This window comes from Lissotriton helveticus, chromosome 12, assembly GCF_964261635.1.
Source record: "Lissotriton helveticus chromosome 12, aLisHel1.1, whole genome shotgun sequence".
NCBI classification, from domain to species: Eukaryota; Metazoa; Chordata; class Amphibia; order Caudata; family Salamandridae; genus Lissotriton; species Lissotriton helveticus.
Genome location: NC_136073.1, coordinates 884,713,378 through 884,737,926, shown reverse-complemented (window position 1 = coordinate 884,737,926; position 24,549 = coordinate 884,713,378). Strand labels below are relative to the sequence as shown.

The 24,549-nt window shown below is 48.6% G+C and overlaps 1 protein-coding gene across 2 annotated transcripts in view; it reads left to right on the top strand.

Annotated features, from left to right (window-relative positions):
• Positions 1 to 22,967, top strand: part of LOC144797755 (cornifelin homolog) — a 71,192-nt gene extending 48,225 nt beyond the window's left edge. For both annotated transcript variants that reach the window (XM_078668515.1, XM_078668516.1), the window contains exons 2-4: positions 8,353 to 8,473; positions 11,233 to 11,411; positions 22,513 to 22,967. In XM_078668515.1, the coding sequence (XP_078524641.1) occupies positions 8,359 to 8,473; positions 11,233 to 11,411; positions 22,513 to 22,722 (504 nt within the window). In that variant the 5' untranslated portion in view covers positions 8,353 to 8,358 and the 3' untranslated portion in view covers positions 22,723 to 22,967. The remainder of the gene's footprint in view (positions 1 to 8,352; positions 8,474 to 11,232; positions 11,412 to 22,512) is intronic.
• Positions 22,968 to 24,549: the final 1,582 nt, after the last annotated feature.

Genomic DNA, 24,549 nt, shown 5'->3' with positions numbered 1-24,549 from the left:
GTGTGTTTGGGTAGGTTTAGGATCAGTCTGGTCACGGAGTCTTGTAGCGTCTGGAGCTTTTTAATGAGTTCGGTAATTCCTGCATACAGTGTATTGCCGTAGTCCTGACGGCTAGTGATTAGGGCTCGTGTGACTGTTTTTCTCATGCTGATGGGGATACATTTGAAGGTTCTTCGGAGCATGCGGAAAGTGTGGAAACAGGTGGAGGAGACTGCATTGATCTGTCTTTTCATGGTGAGTTTGCTGTGCAGGATGATGCCGAGGTTGCTGGCACGGTCTTTTGGAATGGGGTTGGGTCCGAGTACAGCGGGCCACCAAGTGTCGTTCTAGAGGGAGGCGCAGGGGCTAAAGATCAGGACTTTCGTTTGGTCTGTGCCGTCCTTCATCCAGTCTGCGACGTTCTTCATGTCGTTGTGGATGCTGGTCTTACGGGTGGTGGGGTCCGCTGAGAGTGGGAGGATGAGCTGGGCATCGTCGGCGTATGATATAATGTTGAGATCTTGGGTTTTGAGGATGTTGGCTAGAGGCGTCATGTAGGTGTTGAAAAGGGTGGGAATGGGGGATGTACCTTGAGGGAAGCCGCAGATGCCTCTCGTGGGTTCTGAGATGAAGGGCGCTAAGCAGATTCTCTGTGTTCGTCCCGAGAGGAATGATGCAATCCATTTAAGTGCATCTCCCGTGATCCCGTTCCTTGCATGGATCGCGTGCCAAAGTTGAGGGCATATAGTACGTGTGGGAGCAAGAGTCTGCATGTATGAGTTTGAGTATTGAAGCCAGTGGGATCCAATTAGAATTTTCACCAACACCGTATTTCTGATTCATTTCACATGAATGTTCTTAAGGCTCCTGAGAAAATAACTCATGGTGAACATATTCATGGAAATGTAGGACGTTTAAAGATAGTGTCTGGAAATGTCTTTAAAGTGAATCCACAGTTGTAACAGGGAAGCGGACTCTTCGAAGGTCTGGAACGTGCTGCAGACCCAAGGCCATGGTATGGTATATCTGCTGCTCCATAGCTGAGCTCCTCTGAGCACAGGAGGGAAAACAAAGGCACAGAAAGACCTTGTTTGGCACACAGCACACAGTAAGCAGATGCTAAAAACATCTTGGTTTGTTCAAGACTTATGTGTACACCATTGGTGAAGATTTGCAGCTTGGCGCCTTCATGCACAGTAAATAGCCCTAAAAATCAGAAATGGATTTTTAACATAGATTGTTGCAGTAAAAAGGCTTTGTGGCGGGGCGTGACCAAGGCAGCAAGCATGGCGGACGCGGCTTGAGTGAGCTCCGTCCCGCCGGCGCATCATCCTTGCTAAATATCCTGCATCGCCCCGACCTGCGGACTCCCAGACCGAGTGCTTATTTGTCGGTGGTGGAGAGAGTACCCCGGTGGTGATTTGGGCGCACGCAGGGCGTGAATTCCAGCAGCGGAAGCCCTGACGCAGTGAGGCCTACACCGCGCGCCGGGACCTCGAGTTTTGTGGGGTCCGGCCGGAAGGGCGGCGGCGCTAGAGTCTGCCGCGAGAGCTGGGCCGGCTACCCGGAACTGAAGATCCTCGCGCGCAGTAGGAGGAGCCGGGGGCTGCAGAGGGATCCCGTAGCTGACCTGGAGCTGGGCCGCCGGTGATTGCGGGGTAAGCTGCCGGGGGGAGACGAACGACATTGAGGGGGGGACACCATCGGCGACGGGCCGAACCCACTCGGCGGCCAGATCGGACCGCGGGGGCCCAGTGTCCCGGGAGACCTGGGGGGCTCTTGTCTTCGCCCCTTCTCCTGGGAGCGCCCTTCCACATAACCCCCCCCCCTCCTCCCCCGGCGGCTGTGTGCGTGGTCGCCGACGGTGACGACTGGATGCGGGCCTATCCGGACTATAGTGGCTGCAAGCCATAACTGGCACCCGGATCTGAATTGGGCTACGACACTTTAAAACGGCTGAGGCGAGTCCAGATTTCCTCCTGCTGGCCGAAGTCCTGGAGGAGTGCGTGGGCCTCGTGGTGAGGGGCCACCTCGGAACACATAATTTCTGAATCTGTGACCGGTTGCTTACTCGGCGCTGGGGGCACACTAACGTGGCTGGCGCGGATGGCTGTGGTGCACTGAGGGGGTGCAGCACCGTGCATAGCCACACTGCTATCCTCGGACACTTCTCTACATTTCCCCAGTGGCCTTGGCAGAGCGGGAAAGATCCTTCCGGGGGCCCCAAACCGGAGGGGTGAGGGCGACTACCGGTGGCCAGAGAGATCTTGGGCTTCGTACCCTTCGCTCAACATGACGCGGGGCGGCAATAGTGGAGGCACTACGAAACAAGGCCCCATCAACAAATTTACAGGGCCGAGTGGTGGAGCGGGGGCGTCCTGAGGCCGACCGGGCCCGGGCCCGGACAATGCGGCCCTGATGGCGGCTATAACACAATCAAGAGACATGCTGGATGCAAAAATTGGGGCAGTTGGGGCCGATGTCACACTGCTCCGCCAAGACTTACGTAATGCTGTGGCCCGAATAACTGAAACTGAAACCAGAATCACGGAGGCGGAAGACGATGTAGTGATTCTTAAGAAGAAAGTGGCGGCTTTGGAGGGAATACAGAAGGGCCTTGCACTCAGGGCCGAGGACGCGGAAGGGCGGGTCCGGAGAAACAACCTGCGATTCGTGGGTCTGCCGGAGGACTGCGAGGAGGGCAACATGGAGGCATTCCTAACACGGTGGCTGGAGGGGTGGCTCCCCCCGGACTCCCTTTCGCGATGCTTCATAATTGAGCGAGCACACCGAGCACTTCTCCCAAAGCCGCCGGTGGGAGCTCGCCCCCATCCGGTCATTGCCAGACTTCTCAACTATCATGACCGCAACACTATCCTGCGACAAGCACGAGCTAAGGAGCACTTACTGTATGAGAACCACAAAGTCCTGATCTTCCCAGATTACACTAAACTGGTGCAGCAACAACGGCAGTCCTTTACTGCAGCGAAGGCACGGCTGAGAGACCTTAAAATCCAGTACGCCCTGCTCTATCCGGCCCGCTTGCGTGTGATATTGCAGTCCAAGACACAGTTCTTCAATACTCCGGAGGAGGTTTTTGCATGGACAGATGAGACGATCAGGGTCAAGGTGCATACCCCCCGGGCCGCTATTCCGACTCCTCCTCCGCGACGGGGCCCCCGAGAACTCCCAGGAGGTCGCGAAGCAGAAGTAACTGGAGGGCACACTCTCAGAAGAACCAACCTCCCAGGGATGGGGCGACGGGAGGAGACAATGCAGCTGATGTTCCGGCTCCGGGGCCATGAAGACACGACATACTCTGGAACTTTCTAGTGAGCGACCCCGGATGGACACGGAAGGGTCCGGACCCTACCAGAAGTGACAATCAGTATTGACACTCACCACCTAACTGGTTGATTCATGATTACGGTATAGAGGTGGGACGTAGGTCGGGGGATGCCCACGAGTGGGCGGACATCACCCCGAAAGTTAGAGTAGTTAGTTGGGTTAAGGGTTAGTTGGGATCGGGTGGGCAGTTGGTTGGGATCCATTGGAATAGTGGGTCATTAGCCTCCCGTTGGGGGCTGGAGACTGTCTATACTGCGACAGATACTTCAATGTTGCTGAGGTATGGGGAGGAGGGTGGGGGGGAGTTGAGGACAGGGTTGGTGGCGTGGGAGGGGTTGGAGGGTTGTTGGGGGGGGGGTACGGGACAAGGGGGTAGGGGTTGGAGGGTGGGTTGGGGGGGATGGGATAGGATAGTTACTTTCGGCACCGTGCACGTTCGAGTCCGGTTGCTATTGTATGTGTGTGTGGGGCCCCGAATACCCTGGACCCTGGTCTACTCACCCATAGATGGCGGTTGATACCCACGAGACGGGCCTTCCACGGGTGTCATTACATGTAGTGAGTTGGAATGTCCGGGGAATGCTCGACAAAATAAAGAGAGGTGCTGTGCTGCGGCTGGGGAAGAGAGAGCGGGCGGATGTGTTACTCTTACAAGAAACACACCTCCTAGGCAACAAAACAATTAGCTTTCAACGGTATGGCTACCAGCAAGTGTTCCATGCAGGCTTTGTGAGAGGGTCACAAGGGGTGGCAATTCTAATTCATCGCAGACTGCCCTATACACATGAGACGCAATGGGTAGATGCCCAGGGTAGATTTGTTTTTAAAGGAATGGTGGGAGATGAGCCGATGGTCTTTGGCAGTGTGTATGCCCCACCCCCGTTGCAAGAGGCACTCATTGAAAAGTTGTTTGACGTGTGGGCTGACATCCCGAATGTAATGTCGATAGTGGGCGGTGACTGGAATGATGTCATGGATGGACGTATGGATCGGTATAGGTCAGGAGGGAGCCATATAACTGATACCCCCACAAAATTGAATGGCATGGTACGGGGGATGGGCTGGATAGATGCATGGAGGTACCAGCATCCTCATAGCCGCAAATATACGTACGTCTCTGCGGTACATAAGTCCTTTTCCAGACTTGATTACCTGTTTATCCCTAATACCTGGGTGGGGAGGGTAGCTTCCACGTCCATACGGCAGCCCTTTCGATGGCGCCTGTCCACATGGCACCTACAACAGGACGACTATAGGTCGCACATGCGAGAAGCCATATCTCGGTACTGGGACAGTAATGATAGGCCTGAAACGGATGACGTAACCCTTTGGGAATCTTTGAAACCTGTGCTCCGTGGGGTAGATATCGCCTGGTGTGCAGCGGTGCGTAGGACCCGTAGGGGAGCGATAGAGGAGGCTGCGAGGCAGGTTCAGGGCCTAGAGGGAGAAAGCAATGCGGGGGGCAATGCAGATACTGTCGGGCAGCTGCTGCTGATGCAGCAGTCTTACAACTCTCTACTAATGGATGAGGCACGTCAGCTGTGGTTGGCTACGCAGAGTAGAATTTACCAGTAGGGGGATAAATCCAGCACCATGCTCTATAGGCTCTGTCAGGGAGCTTTCTAGGCGCAGTCCTTACCGGGACTTCGTGATGAGGTGGGGGGCCCCGTGACGGCCCCGGTGGAACTGGCGGCCAGCTTTGCACGATACTATGCGGCCCAATATGCCACTCGAGAGGTCATCCCGGAGGAGGAGGTAGATAAATTCCTAGCGGATCTTCCACCGCGGGCTCTTTCTGATGAGGACCGCGACCGGCTGGATCACCCGCTATCAATGGAGGAGTTAGATGCGACGCTCGGAGAACTGAACACTGGTAAGGCCCCCGGGCCTAATGGATTCCCTTGTGAATTCCTGAAGACATTCCACATCCAGCTGGGTACACTCTACAAAAGGGCGCTAGAGGCGGCCAGGGACCGTGGCCGCCTACCGGCAGACTGGTGACATGCCGAGATTGTGGTCTTCTGTAAACCTGGAAGACCCCCGGAGCAACACTCATCATATAGGCTGATATCGCTCCTTAATGTTGAAGCGAAAATACTGGCGAAAGCTCTGGCCAATCGCCTCCTTCCGTACATTGCGGACCTGGTTCATCCCGACCAGGCCGGGTTTATGCCCCATAGAGCGACGAGGCACAATATCAGACGCGCGCAGGTGGTAATAGAGGCGGCCCGGGCTGCCGGGATCCCGACCGCGCTTCTCCTGGCTGACATTGATAGAGCCTTCGATTCGTTAAGCTGGGTCTACCTCCGTGCGCTTCTGGCTCGCCTGAATCTCGGGCCCCGCTTCCTCTCGTATCTGCAATTGACGGCGTCGGTGAGGATAGCCGGAGCAGTATCAGACCCCTTCCCTATCGGCCGAGGCACCCGACAGGGCTGCCCCCTCTCACCCTATTTATTTGCCCTGGCCATGGAGCCGCTGGCGGCATGGGTGCGCATGGACGCGCAGATGCGGGGACTTGAGTGGGAGCGGGGACCGTCCGATCTGATTGTGCTGTACGCGGACGACGTCCTTTTCTTCCTCACAGATATCAATAGATCAGGACCTAGAGTTCTTGAGATAATGCGGGTGTTCGGGGTGGTATCTGGCCTGCACTTGAATATACAGGGATCGCTTGGGCCCGCAATGTGGTGCCTGTTTGGGACCGTGTATGGTCAGATATGAAAACATGGTCCAGGATGCCCCTAAATATATATGGCCGCTCAGCCATTTTCAAGATGGTGGCTCTCCCGCGCCTCCTATTATACCAGTTGCAAAATCATCCATACCCAATTGCGCCGCAATGGTTTAGGCAGGTGAACTCGGCTCTGGGTCAATTTCTTTGGGCCGGTGGGGTGGCAAGAGTGGCGCTCCGCACCTGTTTCCTCTCCACGTATTGTGGGGGCCTGGCGACTTCGGATATTCTGTCCTACTACCAGGCGTCCCACCTGCTGGTGCTGAATGACTGGTGGTATGGGGACCGAGGTGCCCCGGCCTATGCCCTTGAAAGGTACCTGATGGACCCAGATACGCTGCATACCATTCTATACTCGGCAGGCAAAAGGAAAATACTCCCAATGGTTACCCAGGTGGTTTTCCGAGTGTGGCGTGGAGCCTTACGCCGTATGGGGTGGTGGAATAAATTAACGAGAGAAACCCCGCTGTGGCAAAATGGACAACTACCGGCACTGGCGGCCCTACAGGGATTCCGAGGCTGGGATGCCATTGGCATTTCGGCGCTGGGCCACGTCATGAAAGGCACGACCCTCAAATCGTTCCAAACCCTGAGAGAAGAATACGAACCCAATTCTTTAGATACCTACAATTCCGGCATGCCTTGTCCCCCTCTTTGATAGGCTTGGACTCGTTGCCTGAATTTAGTCCCCTTGAAGCCAAGGTGTTTATGGGAGAATTGGGAAATAAGAAAATATCCAATATATACCAAACTCTAGTTACGCACTTCTCTTCTCCACTAGATAAGCTACGCACTGTATGGGAGGAGGACATGGGTACCTTGGAGGAGGAAGACTGGAGGGAGGCCTTGGAGGCTCCGAGAGGGGCGGCAGTTGGCGGCAGTTGCGGTGCGCCTGCGGTTCATCCAGTTTAAATACCTGCATCGTGCCTACTATACTCGAGAACGACTGTGGAGAGCTGGTCTGATTGCCTCTCCCGAGTGCCTGCGGTGTGGGAGCAAGGTGGGCACGTTTATACATGCAGTGTGGTCGTGTGTGAAGCTGGCACGGTTCTGGACTGGTGTATGGAATTGCATGTCCGAGGTGCTGGGTTGGGACCTCCCCCGCTCACCGAAGCTGAGCCTTCTTCACGTTATGGAACAGGTCGGAGGGAACGTTTATAAACGCCATCTGCTGATTCTAGGCCTCACGGTTGCCAAGAGAGATGTAGCTCGGGCCTGGAAAGACCCCAGAGCTCCCCTGCTTGAGGTGTGGAAGAGGGGCTTAGACTTTTGCATGAGGCTGGAACGTCCGGTCTTCGAAGCCAGGGGCTGCCCCCGAAAACACTTTAAAATATAGAAGCAATAGGCAGACTATAGAGGGCTGTGGCTGGAGCCGCCAGCGCCACGAGATCCTGATGTAGAACATTTGCAGGTTAATCCTGGGTGAAGAGGGATACACACTGATTGTGATTTCATGAGATTTTACATTTGGACCATATGGACACTGTGCCGGGGGGGAGGCGGGATCCGGGAGGGAAGGTTCGGGGAGGGTGTGGGGGGAAGGGAGTTGGGGGAGGATTCTTTCATCTCAAACTGTTGATTGAAATGCTACTATGTGATGGTTATTTATTTGCTCACTGGTCCTCTGGTTCATGGGGGGCAGTGTCCTTTTTGTAATGCTTCATCGACATAATAAAATCTGTTCTGAAAAAAAAAAAAAAAGGCTTTGTGTCATGTGTTTGGGAAGATCTTCACAATGTTTCACAACTCTAATTTAAGACTTACAAAGAGAGCATAAGGTGTGGCTAGAGGGTAGGAAGTAGGCAACGGTACAGAAGCAGGGGGGCGAGGAACGGGAAGTTACTAGAGGTAGCTGTATGGGATGGGGAGGTTGGCTAAGGGAAGGAGTGGTTTAGCTTTCTCACTCTTACTCTAGAGGTTCCATGCTGGGATGGACAGGATCATTCGTTACCAAAATGTTTAAAAATCTTTTTTCTTCTGATTGAAAAGTTATTCCTTGATCGTTTTGATGAGGTCGTAAAAAGTAATTCATGGTGGATCGGTGTTGGTTCGGCCACCATGTTCATTTAATACAGATACAGAATGACTGATGGATCCTGGTAAGTTACCTCCACCCGAGTCGGTTTATGATCAGTTCTCAGTACAATCAATTCCCTCAGCGGACCCCTTTTTTGTTTTAAATATGGAGTCTTGTTCAGATGGTTGTGGAGATATCTCTGATTATACCAAGAGCTGCACCCTTAACACATTCAGTCTTTGTCCTCATTCACTTTTTACCCTCTTACCTCCTGCAGGTCAACATGAATGTGGTACACGTCAACCAACCTGTCGCCATGACATCCACGCAGGTCACGGTGATGCGTGGCAACACTTGGAGCAGTGGCATCTGTGATTGCTGCGAGGACTGCGGTGTCTGTAAGTTACACCCCTCTGAAGCTGCGGAAAGAGCCTCTCTTTCACCAACAGGGGGGTCCTCTTCCCCAGTCCTTCCCTTGGTCCCTGGCCCCACATGAGCCACAAAAGATTGGAAGCCAGCAGGGTCTATTGGCTTGATTCAGATCTCGGCGGACGGATCTCCCATCCACGAAAATATGAATACAATTATATCCTATGGGATTTTTTTGTTTCGACGCACCAGATATCCGTCACCGCTGTGACAGAGTAACCCATCTGCCAAGATATAAATCAGGCCCTATGTTCCTTGACACCTGGAGCCACCAGAGATGTTATGAGCCGGTGACAAGGAATGAAATGTGGGAGAGGAGTGCACAGGACAGTCGGGACCACTCTCCTTCTACCCTTGAAGTCCGGATGCAGGCCCTAGAGCTCAGGACCGCAGAGTGTAATCACGAGACCTACTAGCACCAGTGACCGAGAGGGATGCTCTCACGCTGTGGTAAACGCCACTGGAGAGCCGCTTCATCTGGGTAGCCCAAGCGGCCTCTCTTGCTTGTTAAATCAAGAGACCGTGGCATCTGCAGCCCACCAACATTGTTTACACTATGGTACCCGCTATTAACCCCTTGGCTGCGGCGGTAATTCCGCCGCAGCGCTAGGGGGAGCGGGGCCGCGCGGCGCTCCCTTGCTTGTGACGGAACTGCTCCTTCACGAGCCGCGGGCGCGCTGTGCTTGTGACGGAGTGGTTCCGCCATGGCCCCGCCTGCTCAATGGCGCGAAATCAGCACCGGCAGGCGCGGCGGCGGGGCCGTGACGGAACCACTCCATCAGCACAGCGAGTCCGAGGCTGGTGACGGAGTGGTTCTGCCACCAGCATTGAAGGTGTTAAACAGTAACATCATCATGATTCATAGACACACATTAGCAACTATGGTCGTAGGTTCATTTGTAGAATAATAAGTGCTGGGGCCAAACTTTCTTCAAAAGCTGCTGCCAGCGCTGAAGAAGGTCGTGATACCAAATACCAAAGCTATGTGTCTTGATTCTCCCTCGTGATTCATTAATCCATCCTGAGCACTCTCTCCCCCTCAAACTCACTCCTGCACATTTTTCTTTTGTCATTTTTCTCATCTTTCTCTTTCTTACTTTTATGTTTTATTTGTCTTTTGTTCTGGGTCAAAGTCTGTTGAAGAAAAATAAGTGTCGCCCCAAATATAAGTGCCAGTGGGCTCCACCTGCAACCACTGGCTCAAATTAAGCACGAACCCTGGGATCCTTCACCAAGGAGAAGTGGCAGGATTGCGATTCCTCTACTCAGTAGTAGCCACAATGGGATCACTCAGTGTTTTACAGTGGCATGAATGCGATTCGCCTACTCACTAATAGTGGCAGCATCTCTTACTCGATAGCAGTGTTTCAATGGTGACTGCCCTATTCACTAATGGCGATAGTGTTGTGATTGTTCACTAATTAATGGTACCAGGATTTTGATTAATCCTACTCACTAATGAGGGCAGTAGATTTATGGTGAATTTTATAATAGTCTCACTATTGGGAATCCCCTGCATGCTAATGGTGACAGCGGTGGGACCCTTCACTATTTCATGTTAGTAAATTTGCAATTTGTAGATCATCTTATGGCGACAGATTCTTGTTCAACAAGCATTAGGGTTATTTTACTCATGAAATAGGGGATGTAGTGGGAATTTTCTTTAATTACAAGTGGTGGGAGTGAGAATCCCTCAATCACTGACGGTGGCTGCGTGAGATCCTTCCCTTGCTACTCCTGGAAAGATTGTGCTACCCCAATCACTTACATCTCCCTTCAGTCCTGGGATTAGAGTGGCATCATTGGTAGAAAAGTTGTGCCTCTAACTCTGCAATGGCCCTCACTGCTGGAGCTCTGCTGCTGGTGCCCATGGCAGTAATCCGAAAGGAAGTGATGATTAAGGCGGGTCTTCTGAGTGATAGGAAACCTCACAGTCCTGCATTTCAGGTCTGCCCCCAATCTCTGACTGAAGAGACTGAGCTTAGGGTGAGTCTTGAAATAGTGGTAGAATCCTTTGCTCAGGGGCATAACCGAGTCCCCTACAGCCGCAGCGGTGCAGGGGGCGTACCCCACATTGTTCACCTCAAAGGGTGGCCCCTTGGGCTGGCCAGCTGCAATGAAGTAAGACACTCGGGGCCAGATGTACAATGGCCAAAATAGCACCTCGCAAATTGCAAGTCTTTTGCGACCCGCAATTTGCACGCTATTTAGGATGTACGACAGTGTGTAACACACTGTTAACAATTCCCACAGGTGTCGCAAATAGAGAGGGTCATGCATATTAATGAGTCTCTTTCAATTTGCGAACCCATTGGGAATGGCAGGCCCCCCCAGGTATGGTGGCCTGCTGGGCTCAGCAGACCACCATGTCTGGGACTGCTTTTAAAAATTTAAAAAGCAGCCCATTTTCCTTAAAAGAAAACAGGATGCATTTAAAAAAGAAAAAAATTAAACTTTTTAATTTCTTTTTTTTTAAGGGCAGGCAACATGCCCTTACCTGCATTTGCAAAGAGGAAGGGGTCCCCTGGGATCCCTTCCCGTTTGCGACCCCATTACCACCCTCTTGAAGAGCGGCTCTCTTCCACCAGGGGTATCCCTCTGTGCATTCCCTTTCCTCCTGATATCCCTCCGCGGCCCTCCTCCACATGGGCTATCCAGCCTCACCCCTCCCCTAGACTGTAGACCTCAGCTTTGATGACGTCATGTTTATTCCCTCTTTCCCCTGCAGGCTGCTGCGCCTTCTGGTGCTTCCCGTGTTTCCAGTGCCAGACTGTCAGCGAGTTTGGAGAGTGTCTGTGCCTGCCCCTCATGGATCCCTCCTGCATGGGCTACGCTGGCTGCAGCGGCGTCTGCCCACCCATCTCCATGGCGATGCGTACCGGGGTCCGCGAGAGATACCAAATCCAGGTAAGCACAGGGGGGACCTTGAATTAGTCACTCCTTGTCTGCATGGAGCAGTGGGTAAACAAGCTTTACAACGCAACTTTTACCACGCAGTGCCTTTACAACGCAACTTTTACAACGCAAACCATTACAACGCATTGCGCTGGGGGGCGCTCTAGGATAGGGAATATGTTTAATGTACTATCCAACACCTTCCCTACTATCCACGGGGACTGGAGTTGGAATAGTAAATTAAACAATTCACTATACAGCGCCTAAAAGCACTATGCGTTGTAATGGTATGCGTTGTAAAAACCGCGTTGTAAAAGCATGCGATGTAAAAGCATGCGTAGTAATGTCATACATCCGGAGCATTGTGGAGCAGACCTGGCGGGCTTCTTGTCAGGAACGTAACAAAACCTATGGGGCCCGAGCTAGGAATAGTGAGGTGGGGGTCCCCTGCTATAACTATAGCCTCATAGTAGCTACCTACTCTGTAGACATGTTTCACCTCTCTCAACCGCATCCAAGGGACATCAGCAGGAGTTTCAGTAACAGGTTAACAGACAAAACACTTAAGTATGTGTGGTTTACATGCTCTGCACCAGCAAACATGGATACTAGTTATGTGTATTTTTTTAATTATAAAAAAGAATAATTATGAATTTTATTTCTAAAATTGGAGTTTAGAGACTGACTGAATGTGCCCCTCGTCAACAATTGAATAAATGCACATCTAAAAAAAAAAAGGGTTTGTTGGGGGGGTGTTTGTAAGAGATATGCAAATGAAATCTGTCCATCAAAAAGTGAAGACGGGGGGGGGGGGGCAATAATAGTTTGGCAGAGTGAGCTGCTCCCCCATAAACGGAAGAAACGCCCACTGTGCCAATCTAGTGGTTCAACCAGCCACGGCTTGTGTAGGTAAAAGGGGTGCAGCCGGGTGGAGGGGAGGGATTGTGACAGGCGGCGACAAGGGAAAGTTAAATGAATAATACATTTTTCCTTGTCATCGTGTGTCGAAATCGATTTCCCCCCCCCCCCCCCCCCCCCCTCCCCTCCACCCGGCCTCACCGCTCTTACCTGCACGAGCCGCGGCTGGGTTTCACTGGCCATTTAGGTCCCCATCTGAGTGATTCAGTGTAGCACCTGGTAACTCAACCTCCTAGGCATAGCAATAACTCTGAGGACTTAGAGGGAGGTGGAGGAAGGACATCCCTTGCTGATTGCACCAGGGACAGCTGGGGGTACCAGACTTAGGGCCTGATTTATATCTCGGCAGACGGGTTACTCTGTCACAACGATGACGGACATCTTGTCCAACGAAATGTAAATACTTTATAGGATATAATGGAATGTATATTCCAGCAGACGGGTTTATCTGTCCCCATTGTGATGGAGTAACACATCTGCCAATATCTAAATCAGACCCTTAGTGATTGTTTCAGAATGCTCTAGATCAAGTAGCCATCTTTTGTGGCATATTTATTCCTCAGTTTACAGATATTGACAGCTTTGAAGATTATCCCAAGACAGCACCTACAGTGAATAAACATCATATATTGCTAGTTCAAAACTCAAATGGAGTAACACGCTTGACTTGATTGACTGAGTGTTTGAGCAGAACATATAGGGCCAGCTATGCCTGAAGATTGCCTCAATGACAGTGTGGCTTGAAGAAATTAATTGGAGGAGAGTTCAGCAAACGAGTAAGAATCCTAAGACATAGGTGAAAGAAGGTGATCAGAAGTAAAAGACAAACCATATCGAGTGTATGGCTGCCAATACACGTACAGTTACACTTCGGAAGCATCTTTAGGGCCAGGGACTGTGAGTAAATCTTACACGTGGACAGATAGAGTTTTTTTGTGTGCATTGAACAAAGGGTTATATGCATATACATAGAGGAAAGCATTAAACTGAATGTGCTGTGGCAGGGGAAGGCAGCGTAGCCTTTACCAGGCCTATGTGACCTGTTTAGATTCTCAATTGCCAAGGAGGACGCTCACAGCAAGGTTCGGCATACACCAGAGTTCCACAAAGGTGGCCCACATAAAATGTAGAACCATAATCCAGTCATGAGAACATAAATGCATTGACTATTAGCCCTTCTAAGTCATGCAAAATTAGTGAGAAGGCCTTTAACACCCAACTCAACATTCATCAAAGCAAACCCCACCCTGGACCCCTCCCACTCGGGTTTTAAAAGCAACCATAGCAGCGAGACTGCTCTCCTCGCCGCGACAGACGACATCCACACTCTCCTCTACTAAGGCAAAACCGCATCCTTCAACCTCCTGGACCCCTCTGCCGCCTTCGACAGCATCTCCCACCACACCCTCTGCACAAGACTCTGTGACGTCATCATGATTGGCAAAGCCTTAGAGTGGATCCTCTCCTTCCTCTCTGGCTGAACCCATGGAGTGAGGATCCCACAGTTCTCCTCAAAACCTATAGAGGTCAGCTGCGGAGTCCCTCTTCAACATCTGCATGGCCCCGCTTGCAGCCATCACCAGAAACCATGGACTCAACATCGTCTCCTACGGCGATGACACCCATCTGATTCTCTCCCTCACCAATTAACCTACAGCAGCCAAGTGCAACTTCCACGACGGGATGAAGGCAGTCGCCACCTGGAGGAAGACCAGCTGCTACAAACTCAAATCCAACAAAACTGAAGTCCTCCTCCTTGGCTCCACTCCCTCTCCCTGGGATGAGTCCTGGTGGCCCGCAGCGTTCGGAACACCCCTACACCCACAGACCACGCACGCAACCTGGCCGTAATCCTCGACTCCTCGCTCTCAATGATCTTCCTGCTTCCACTCACTCTGCCTGCTTAGGAAGATCTTCAATTTGATCCCCACCGAGTACAGGAGAATGGTCACCCAGGTGCTCACCAGCAGACAGCTGGATTTCGGCAACACACTCTACGCCAAGGTACCACCCAAAAAACTCCAAGTCCGCTAGACTTATCCTGGACATCCCACACCGCAGCCACATCTCCGGTCACCTGAGAGACCTTCCCTGGCTCTCGATAAGCAAAAGAATCACCACGCACACATACAAAGCTCTCCAGAACACTAGACCTGCATACCTTAACCACCGCCTGTCCTTTTACACACCTGCAAGACATCGCTGCTCCGCCCAACTGGCGCTGCCCACTATCTCAAGAATCCGCAAGACCGCGGCTGGAGGAAGATCCTTCTCCTACCTTGCAGGCCTGGAACTCTCTACCTCTGCACTTCCAGCAATCACCCTCACTGCCTCAACTCAGGAAGGACTTCAAGACCTGGCTCTTCGACTGCAGCTGCAGAACACCCCCACCCCCCACCCCTCCCCATCAGCCAATTGAGACCCTATCGGATGATTAGCCGCACCTTATAGAAAGCTTGATTGATTTGGATTATTGTCCTCAGCAGACAGAGCTGATGGAAGTACGTGCATTGATCTGATTAGCGATTGAGAGAAGCAGGAAGCAGAGTATGTTCTCCAGTTTGTTGACTGGGGTTGGAGCAGGTCTGAGTGATGTTGGCCAAAACCAACCATTAATGGCTACCAACCTTCTCATTCTTCACAGGCAAACTCCTGGCCATGTCAGAGTTCAGCGTGAGCTCTTTCTGACTCATCCCTGCCTGGAGGCAGACAGAGACTCAGAAAGTCTGTGAAGGGCATGGCTCAGCTTTTGATCAAGTTGGATAATGCTCTGCATGTTGCTTGCATTGTAAAATAATCTGAAACAGTGGGATCAGCCAAGGTTTGTTAGCAGCTGGGCATTCACATAGAGCAGTGTGGGGAATGGGGAGAATCCACAACGGATAGGAAAGGGTCAAGATCTAAAAAGAGTTAGGGATAAAACCAGTGACCAATCACTCAGGAAAGAACTACTCCAGTAAGACAATGTTCCTGAGGTACCTGTTGCCACTAGGCACTTGGGACAGAAACATACATTTGATGGACTACATCTTTAACATTACTAATCCGGGGTTGGAGTCCCATTGGATCTCAGGAGAATGTTGCCTAGATGAAGAACTTGATTCGCTTAGTTAAAATCCAGGACCCTTAGTTGTTAGCCAGGGGATACACCTTAAGGTGCTGTTGTGTTGTTAGATGAGCTATTACAGATTGTGAAACCTATGGGGAGTGGGTACAGACAGAGACGCAGCAGTGCCACCTGGTGGTCCTTCAGAGTATCCATTGCTATCAAATGCCGTTCCTTTGGCATTTACAACCACACATTTAGACTCACTTTTAATTTTTTTAAAGTACGATTTTCTGCCAGGGGGGCACTACATTTTCCGCCCAAGTCTATGCATTTCGAAGGACAGTTTCAGTCTGACCAGTATTTTAATGACAGAGGGCCTTGTATGATCCGGGGACCAGAAGGAGCCTGCAGTCTCTTTGGTAGCCACTAGGAGTCACAATAGTATTTTTCATTTTAAGAGAACTATGTTAAGTGTATTTATATAATGTATTCCTAGCCTTTGCATGGTCTCGTACAGCTTTTGGAACCTGGGGGCATATTAGCAAGGTCGTGCGATAATTATCGCTCAGCGCTTTTATCGCGAGGATAATTATCGCAGGCTAATGCTGGATTCTATCGTGGAGATAGCGTGCTATCAACAACGCTTATCTCCGAGGCGATAGGAATCCATGCGTTAGCTGGAAAACAGTGTGATTATCACTGGAAAGCCAGTGACAATCACACTGCAACCAGCGAAACCTTGCTGATAGAGCAGGGTTATTTTAGCCTTGTAATCCACCTCCCATTGGATTACATGGCTAAGTCAGGTCTCAAGCAGGCGTTAGGAAAGTAGCGTTAAATGGGGTTAGCGCTACTTTTCTTAACGCTCTGCTTGCTTGCGTGCAGCTTGATAATTGGAGAAATGCCGGATAGCGACATTTCTCCAGTTAGTTTGGCAAGGAACGCCCACTTTGCATCTCATTAGAGATGCAAAGCTGGGCGTTGTTGAAAGGGGCGCTAAATCAGCAAAACACGCAATAGCGTGTCTTTGCTGATAAGGTGATGAAATTATCGCCGCTTTTCGGCCGAAAACGGCCGCAAAAGCGGCGATAATTTGATATCACAACCTTGGTAATATGCCCCATTGTCACAATATATGGCTCTGGGAGACTTGTTGACTGGAGACGGAGTAGGCTGTGGTATTGCATTTGGTTGTGTACAGTGGTAGCTCCTACTGGATAATGGCGGCATGGTTGGAATAGACTGGTGTATTGTTCAGTGTCGGATTGTATTGGGTAAATGACAAAAGATATTACTTTTTGTTTTGGTCTGCTGGGGTGTGAGGTTTTTCCTTGTTCAGCTTCAGGTGTCTCATGGCATGGCCTCTCTGCTCATACTGTGGTTTTACGCCATTACATGTTCATGTGATAAACGTAAGTTGTTTACGATGGTTGAGCTGGCCAATAGTGAGTCAACTAAATAGCTTGGAACAAAGGGGCATATTAGCAAGGGCCGGAGTTAAAATTATTGCCTCTTTATCGTCCGTTTTCGGACGAAAAGCGGCGATAATTTTAACGCCCTATTAGCAAGGACACGCTAACGAGTTGAATCCATGCTTCTACGCCCATTCCCTCTAATGCCCAGCTTTACATCTCTAATGAGATGCAAAGTGGGCGTTCCTCCCCAGGATAACGGGAGAAATGTCACTAAGCGACATTTCTCCTATTTCAAGCCTCACGCAAAGAAGTATAGCGACAAGAAAAGTAGCTATAACCTCTGGTATCGCTACTTTCATTATGCCTGCTTTGAAACTGACTTAGCCATGATATCCTATGGAAGGTGGATATCGTGGCTAAGTATGTGTAGCCCTATCTGCAAGCTATAGACATAAGTTGTGCGATTATCTCTGGATTTCCAGTGATAATCGCACAGTTGGCAGCTTGCGCTCTGAATTTTATCGCTTTGGAGATAGGCGTTGCTGATAGCATGCTATCTCTGCGATAAAATTCAGAGTTGGCCAGCGATAATTATCCTAGAGCTAAGTGCGCTTAGCGGTAATTATCGCAGGCCCTTGCTGATATGCCCCATAGTTGTGCCCATAATGGTGCAACAAGTTGTGTCTATAGTGTACTGTTGGTGTAGTATGATATATCAGTACAAAATGTTTAGACGGATGCCTTACTAAAATTGGACATGATGTACCAAACCATTTTGCAAGTCTCTATGCCTGTGATTCACAAAATAACTTGATTTGGAATCGCAAAATGACTTTTTGTTATGCACTGAACTCCTTTTCTGATTCAGTAACATGTTACTGAATAACATCGCTGTTTTGGAGGGGGGAGTGTGGGGCATACCTTCTAATAAGCTATTCATTAAAGTATGTATCAATGTTTTGTTAGAGCAATCCGGTCCTAAAACATTGAACTTTTACCAGCACCTCAAAGAAGGTATTAACCTATTTGCAAATGGGATCCTTGAGGCCCCTTACTCTTTCTGAAAGATAAATAGTTTATTGGGGAGTAGGCAGTGGTCAGTGGGACCACTAAAAACTCTCAAATAAGCAAACAAAAAACTTTTCTTTTGAAATGCAGCCTGTTTCCTTCCAGGAAAATGGACCACATTCAAAAAGAAAAAAGTTGACTTTATTTAAAATGTGACCACAGACAGGTGTTCTGCTAACCCCAGAAGGCCACCATCCCTGTGATGGCATCCAATCATAGTGAGTTGCAACTAATCACATATCTTATGAATATTGATGAGGTAGGTTGGATTGTGACCCACTACGGTTCGGAATTAGTACATAGGTCGGCCTGCAAATTTCCTTTTCATTTGCAAAAGTTTGGAGCACAATTTCTGACCAGTTTTTGCTAATGGAAATTTCATACCTAAGGCCCTATAAACCTACATAGGTGCAGTGCTGATATCAAGTGACACCTGGTGGTCAGTCACAGTACAGCAAAGCTGAACCTTGTAAGCACTATACATTCTGCTTCACTCCCAGGGGCGGTTTACTGTCTCTCAAGACTTTAATTTTTCTGAAAAGCCTTTATTGCACTACCTGGTTCACTGCAAATAAAATAATATATATCAAGTTTGCAGCTGGATTTTATAGTCCTGGCATCAAAAGTAGATGCTAAAAGTGTTTTATAGTAATATTACATTGAAGTGCAAGAGTAAAATGAACAGGGGTACTAGGGGAACAAGGATGGTAGTTAGGCAAGCAAATCATACTCATGTTGCTTATGGTTGAACAGCTATTTTAAAGAATGGCCAGCAGCAAACCTATCCAGTCAATACAAGCAGGGATAAACCAGAAATGTCTTGGGCCAGGAAAAACTATAAAGACACATTGACTCCGGCCAAATGCACTTGGGAATGAAGTATGTGGGAAGACCTGGTAGGAGAAACTAGGACAGGAGACAACAAATTATTCCAGGGCATAGAGGCCCATGGTGGCCGTCATGCTGTTACCTGAGATATGGGTGGATCACTTTCAGAAGGTACAGGCCACTAAGACGGCTTCTACACTTAGAGGCACAGAAGAAGGCCCCCCTTCTTGTAAAGGAATCCACTCCATTGGCATTTCAACATAAAGACATTCTGGGGGCAATAAAGGCGATTCCACTCCATAAAGCCCCCGGTGCGACTCTATCCCCCTACTTCTACCTGCTTTTTCGTTCCAACTTGGAAGGTGGCTCGATCCCTAGATCTTTACAGACCGCCGAGACTGTACCGATACACAAAAAGGGCAGCAAAGACGATCCAGGGAACTATGAACTATAGACCAATCAGCCTTATCGACACTTCTCATAAGCTATTGTCCTATCTTATCTTAGGGAACATTTATGGAGTGAATTCAGGAGAGCTCTATCTTTTGAGAAATGCAGATGGGCTTTAGGAAAGGATTACTACAACCGATGATCAAATCTTGTGTTTTTGAAGTATTTACTGTTAAACATTAATGCTAGACATGGGCCACTTCTATGTGGTATTTGTTGATTTAAGATCAGCATTTGATTCAATTCCTAGTGCCAAGTGATGGGAAGTGTTGAAGCAGGTGGGTGTCCCTGCTAAGCGTCTGTTAGTTTTAATCAACCTGCTAGAGTCAGATATGGGAATAAAGGCAATCTTACGGAATCTTTTAAGATCGAGACAGATGTTCGTCAGGGGTGTGTTTTGGCACCGACACTGTTTACACTGTACATTAAGGACCTAGTAAAGGCTCTTGATTTCCCTGGCAAAGATGCTCCAAAACAGTGCCCTCACAAAATCGCCACTCTACTTTTTGCAGATGACACACTTTTAATATTCAAAATCCTGTGTAATCTGAAGGCGATAGTAGATCGTTTTTTAAGTTTCTGCAGTGATAGGGGTCTCAAACTTAATATCAACAAAACTAAGTTCATGGTATTCAACTCCTATAAAACAGGAAGGGTGAACATGCTGATGCAGAGGACTGTTCTGGAGCAGGTACATGAGTTTGTGTACTTAGGGGTATGTCTGGCGCACAAGCTGAATTGGTGGTACACATTGCCAAGAGCACCATAAAATTCCAGCAGGAAGCTAGCACAGAGACTAAAATGCATAAGAAAGCACAGGCCTGTTCTCTTGCTTCTGATGTGGAGATTTATAACTTAAAAGTAAGGCTTCCTGTTTTCCGTTTTTAATGATTTTTACAGCTATATACAGACAGAAAAACATTTACTTTCTTGGCTGCATTTATTTTTAAAAGTGGATAAAAATGGAACTTGGGTGCTTTTTGAGTGTTTCTAAATACACTTTGTCATGTAAATGTAAATGTGTTGGACTTGTAAAACGCACAGCTGCCCGTAAGCGTACCGGCGCTGGAGACCGCTGGTGAACCCGTCCTGGCTTTCCCTGTGAGATGGTCCCTTCTGGGTATCTCCAAGGTGAGACCAGGCATCCCCGGCGTCTGTGGGGGGCCGTTGTAGAGATGAGGCAAGCTTAATGCCCAGAGTTGCCGAGTGTGATCCCTGGTTAGAGTAGGCACCGAGGCGAGAATTGTCGAGTCTGCTGACCCTGGTCCACGACCCTGCCGCTTCGGGAATTGAACCCTGGTCCCAGGGCGTTCTCTGCTTCTGGGTCTGCCGCCTCTAACCAGTGAGCCACACCACTAACTGTGTAGATTGATAGGTACCGGGGTTAAAAAAGAAATTAATTTTAGTAAAGAGGCTTATACAGCAGTAGATATGCACAAGGTTGATAGTGAAATGGGCATATTTTCATATAAATGCATTGATTTATCTTCTGTCGGTGTTCATATTACTGAAACCTGGCAGGCATTCAAGCCTGACTGCATATTTATTGGTTAAATAAATGTGGAAATTTACCACTTTCAGCTTTATTTTTTTCACAACACCTATAATAAATATAGATAAATATAGGTAAAGTTGCCAAAATATAAATATGGATAAATACAGACGGAAATGTCCAAAAAATAAATATAAAACTGGGAGCCCTACCTAAAAGCAAAAAGTTCAGTCATACATGTGTCAGAGCTTTGGCAATATGCGAGGGAGAGACAAACTCATTAAGGCAGAAAACAGGGTTGTCAGGGGCCTACTCAATCTTCACCAGAGCGCTCCCCGCCTCCCCCAACTCATAGACATTGGTGTCCATCCGATCAATTTTAGCATGATGGTTTGACCTGTCTTGTACTGGCATAGGCTGTGGTCCACCGACGAGTTGGAATCCTACAGATCGTCCATAAAGGCACATCTAAGTTCCTCTGGTTGTGAGACGATTCCTTGTTTTTTTTATGAGATTGGTTTGCCCTAGAGAAGTGGTTGTTATTGAGGTGGCAAAATATTTGCTTGCAGCTTGGCTCATTCGCAATTGCATTGTCCATTGCTGAATGAGCGATACAACCCTGTTATCCCTCGTTATCCTCTATGACTTCCTTCCATACTGCACTTCAGGGCTTTAAGTGGGATGAAAAAACTGGGGGGGGTCACTTAAAGGGGCGTGGCTGATGTAATTGGGGGCGTTGCTTAAGAGCACCTAAGCTAAAAATTTGTGCCTAGCATAGTGTGCCGCCCAACTTGTATTTTGGTGTTTCTGTCAGTGCATACAGATATATGATAAGTAACATCATACATACAAGTCGGGACTATTGGCTTTGTCAATGGTTGTTAGTTGCATAAGATAATTAAGCTGCAAGTATGGCTTGTTACATATAATATTGAAAAAGCTTCCAATTAAAGCCCTGGTGACCCTACCACAATGTTGCTGCTCTTGCCTTTCAAAAAGAGAAGGGAAATCCAAACAGAAAATGACTCTTTAAAGAATTTCCCTTCCCCCCCCCCAACGCTCACCTGGTATTACGTCATGCCGTAACTTCTCCACTAGTGAGCAGTGTGAGCAGCGCACAGCAATGTGCCTGCTGTCTGGAAAAAATCGTGGGCGCCTGTGCCAGGGCACAAAACAGAGGCCGATAGAGACCCGGTTCGTGGCCTCCTTTAAAAAAAACTGCCGGTGCTCAGACCGGGTGAGACCTGGCTCACTTAAAGCCCTGTTCACTTTGCATTTGTATGTGACTTATCGTAATGGCGGGCAGTTGGCCGGGGGGGGGGGGGGGGGGTTTGGGTCTAGGCAGCCACCCCTTAGAAGTTTCTCTTGGCTGGTATACCCCTCTTGCTCGATTGATCCTCTTGATTATCAGACTTGTGTCTGATAATCGCCGAAACACCGACTCAAGCCCTTATTTCAGATGAACACTTGCACTGCACTTATTTGATCGATGTCATTATAATGAAGATACCCTTTTTAAGAATTTTTACTATAATACGTAAGTGCCCACATTTCCAGTGTGTCTGATGCCTTTTATAGATTGTTCTGGGAATGTTCTCGCAATCCTGATTGTGTCTTTCTCTTTGCGTGCACGGACATCTGCACTTTGCGTTATGATTGATGGCACTTTAGTGTACTTGTGCTCTATGTAATGTATTTTTTAAAATGTTTAGAATGTTTTAGGCCTTTGGCATATGTAAGATGTTTTATTTTGGTTTCATGGATTTTTATATCCGATTGATGGATGGAATAGGGATTTTTCTCTGTTCAAGGGCCCCAGGTGCAGCATTATTGCAATAATTTATATAAAAGTAACTTGTTTCTCTATCTTCTATCCCACACCGCCCTCTACAGGGATCCATCTGCGATGACTGCTGCATGCTGTACTGGTGCTATTCCTGCTCCTGGTGCCAGATGGCGCGAGAGATCAAGAAGAGGAAGCAACCCTTCAACATCGTCACCGCCCAGACTACCACCTTTCAAATGCCCCAGCAAGTAGTCCACCAAATGCCCCAACCCATGCCCCAGCCCTATTCCTATGGCGTGGTTCAGCAGCCTATGTAATGTTGCCGTAAAGGCGGGACCCGCTTGCTGTAGGGCGGGCACTGCTATTCACTCCCCCACACACACACCCGCCACTGTACTCCTGTGAACCCTGTTCCTCAAAGGAGGCATCAGGGCAGGGGGACTAGAAATTTGTTTAATGAGTGAATGTTGTTAAAGATGAGAGCACATCATGCTTACCAAATATTTGAATTTTATATTAATATACACAGCAAAATATTCATGTTTTTAAACACAGGTTTGAGATTAAAGAGAAAAGAAAATATATAGGATGTTGCACTCTTATCGGTTGTTAATGCACTGCAAACACATTTTTTTTTTTGAAATCTGCTGTATTTTCTAAAATCAATAAAGAAAAAATACAGCACGAGTCCATACATACAGAGCGTTCGCTAATTAGGGCCGGCCGCGTTGCTTTCAAATGCTTCTCTGTGCAGGAAAAAAGGAGTAGGAAACTAATGGTAACACAGCATGTCACCTACAACCCTTGTTGGGCCGGCCGCGTGCACTAGTACATACATCAATAGTAGCAGGCTGTGGAATAGTTCAGGACTCATTGAGAATCAGTAACTTTGTAAACATGGCTAGAAGCCCCTAGAAAGTGGATAGCGGTAGATGGACAGGAAAGGATCAAAGAAAAAAGAGGAAAGGAGATAAAGGAGAAGTAGACAGCCCATAGTTTACGGAAATCATGTCAAACCCATGGCCTAGTTACATAGTGGAGTGGTGTGGCTCACTGGTTAGAGGCGGCAGACCCGTAAGCAGAGAACGGGCCGGGACCAGGGTTCAATTCCCGACGCGGCAGGGTCGTGGACCAGGGTCAAAACGGACTCGATAATGCTCGCCTCGGTGCCTACTCAAACCAGGGATCACACTTGGCAACTCTGGGCATTAAGCTTGCCTCATCTCTACAACGGCCCCCCACAGACGCTGGGGATTCCTGGTTTCACCTTGGAGATACCCAGAAAGGGGACCATCTCACAGGGAAAACCAGGACGGGTTCTCCAGCGGTCTTCAGCGCCAGGATACTCCGTGGAGTCGCAGTGCGCTTTACAAGTACACCCACACATTTACACACACACACATTTACATAATGTACATGAATTACATAGTTCTCATGAATTATGGATCTGATGCTGTGGTAATCCTCAAAACAAGTTACATCATTTTTATGTGTACTATATTTAAGGGAAAGAGTACCCCCTAATGTACATTGTAAGAATTCTGCAAGTCACTGAGGCATTCCATGACCATCTAGAGAAAAAATAGACAGAACGCAGGACTCCTTTATTTGGTCCTGGAGCTCCGAGATGACTTGCAATATCCTAATAATGGTTGATGGGGGACTTTATTCCTTATAATACATGGTCACACCATCAATCTTCACACAAACTGCTTAAATCCTCCTTTCTCTTTCATAGAAACAGGTGGGATGTTTGCAGACATGAAGAATCTGCAAAATGTAACAGACCAAAAAGCAGTTAGATATTTGTTGCAAAAATATATTAGAATCAGTTTAATATAAGTCAAATTTAATATATGCACTAGCTCAGAATTTGTATAAAGGGTCATCGAGATCCTCTTTTCTGTAGTCCCTGTAGCATGCACAAATAATCCTATTGCCATACATGTCTGCTTTCTGATGATAACTGTTCATTTAGCAAAACAAGAAGAAAAACCAAGTTTATTTTCCCTTGTAAAAACTGCAGGTCTAACTACACTCCATGATGTGCCTTTCCTCTTAGCTGCTGGCAGCAGTCATTGTGACATCAGAACTCAACTGTAATAACTTATTACAGTTAGGCAACTACGTCATTCTTTTGTCAG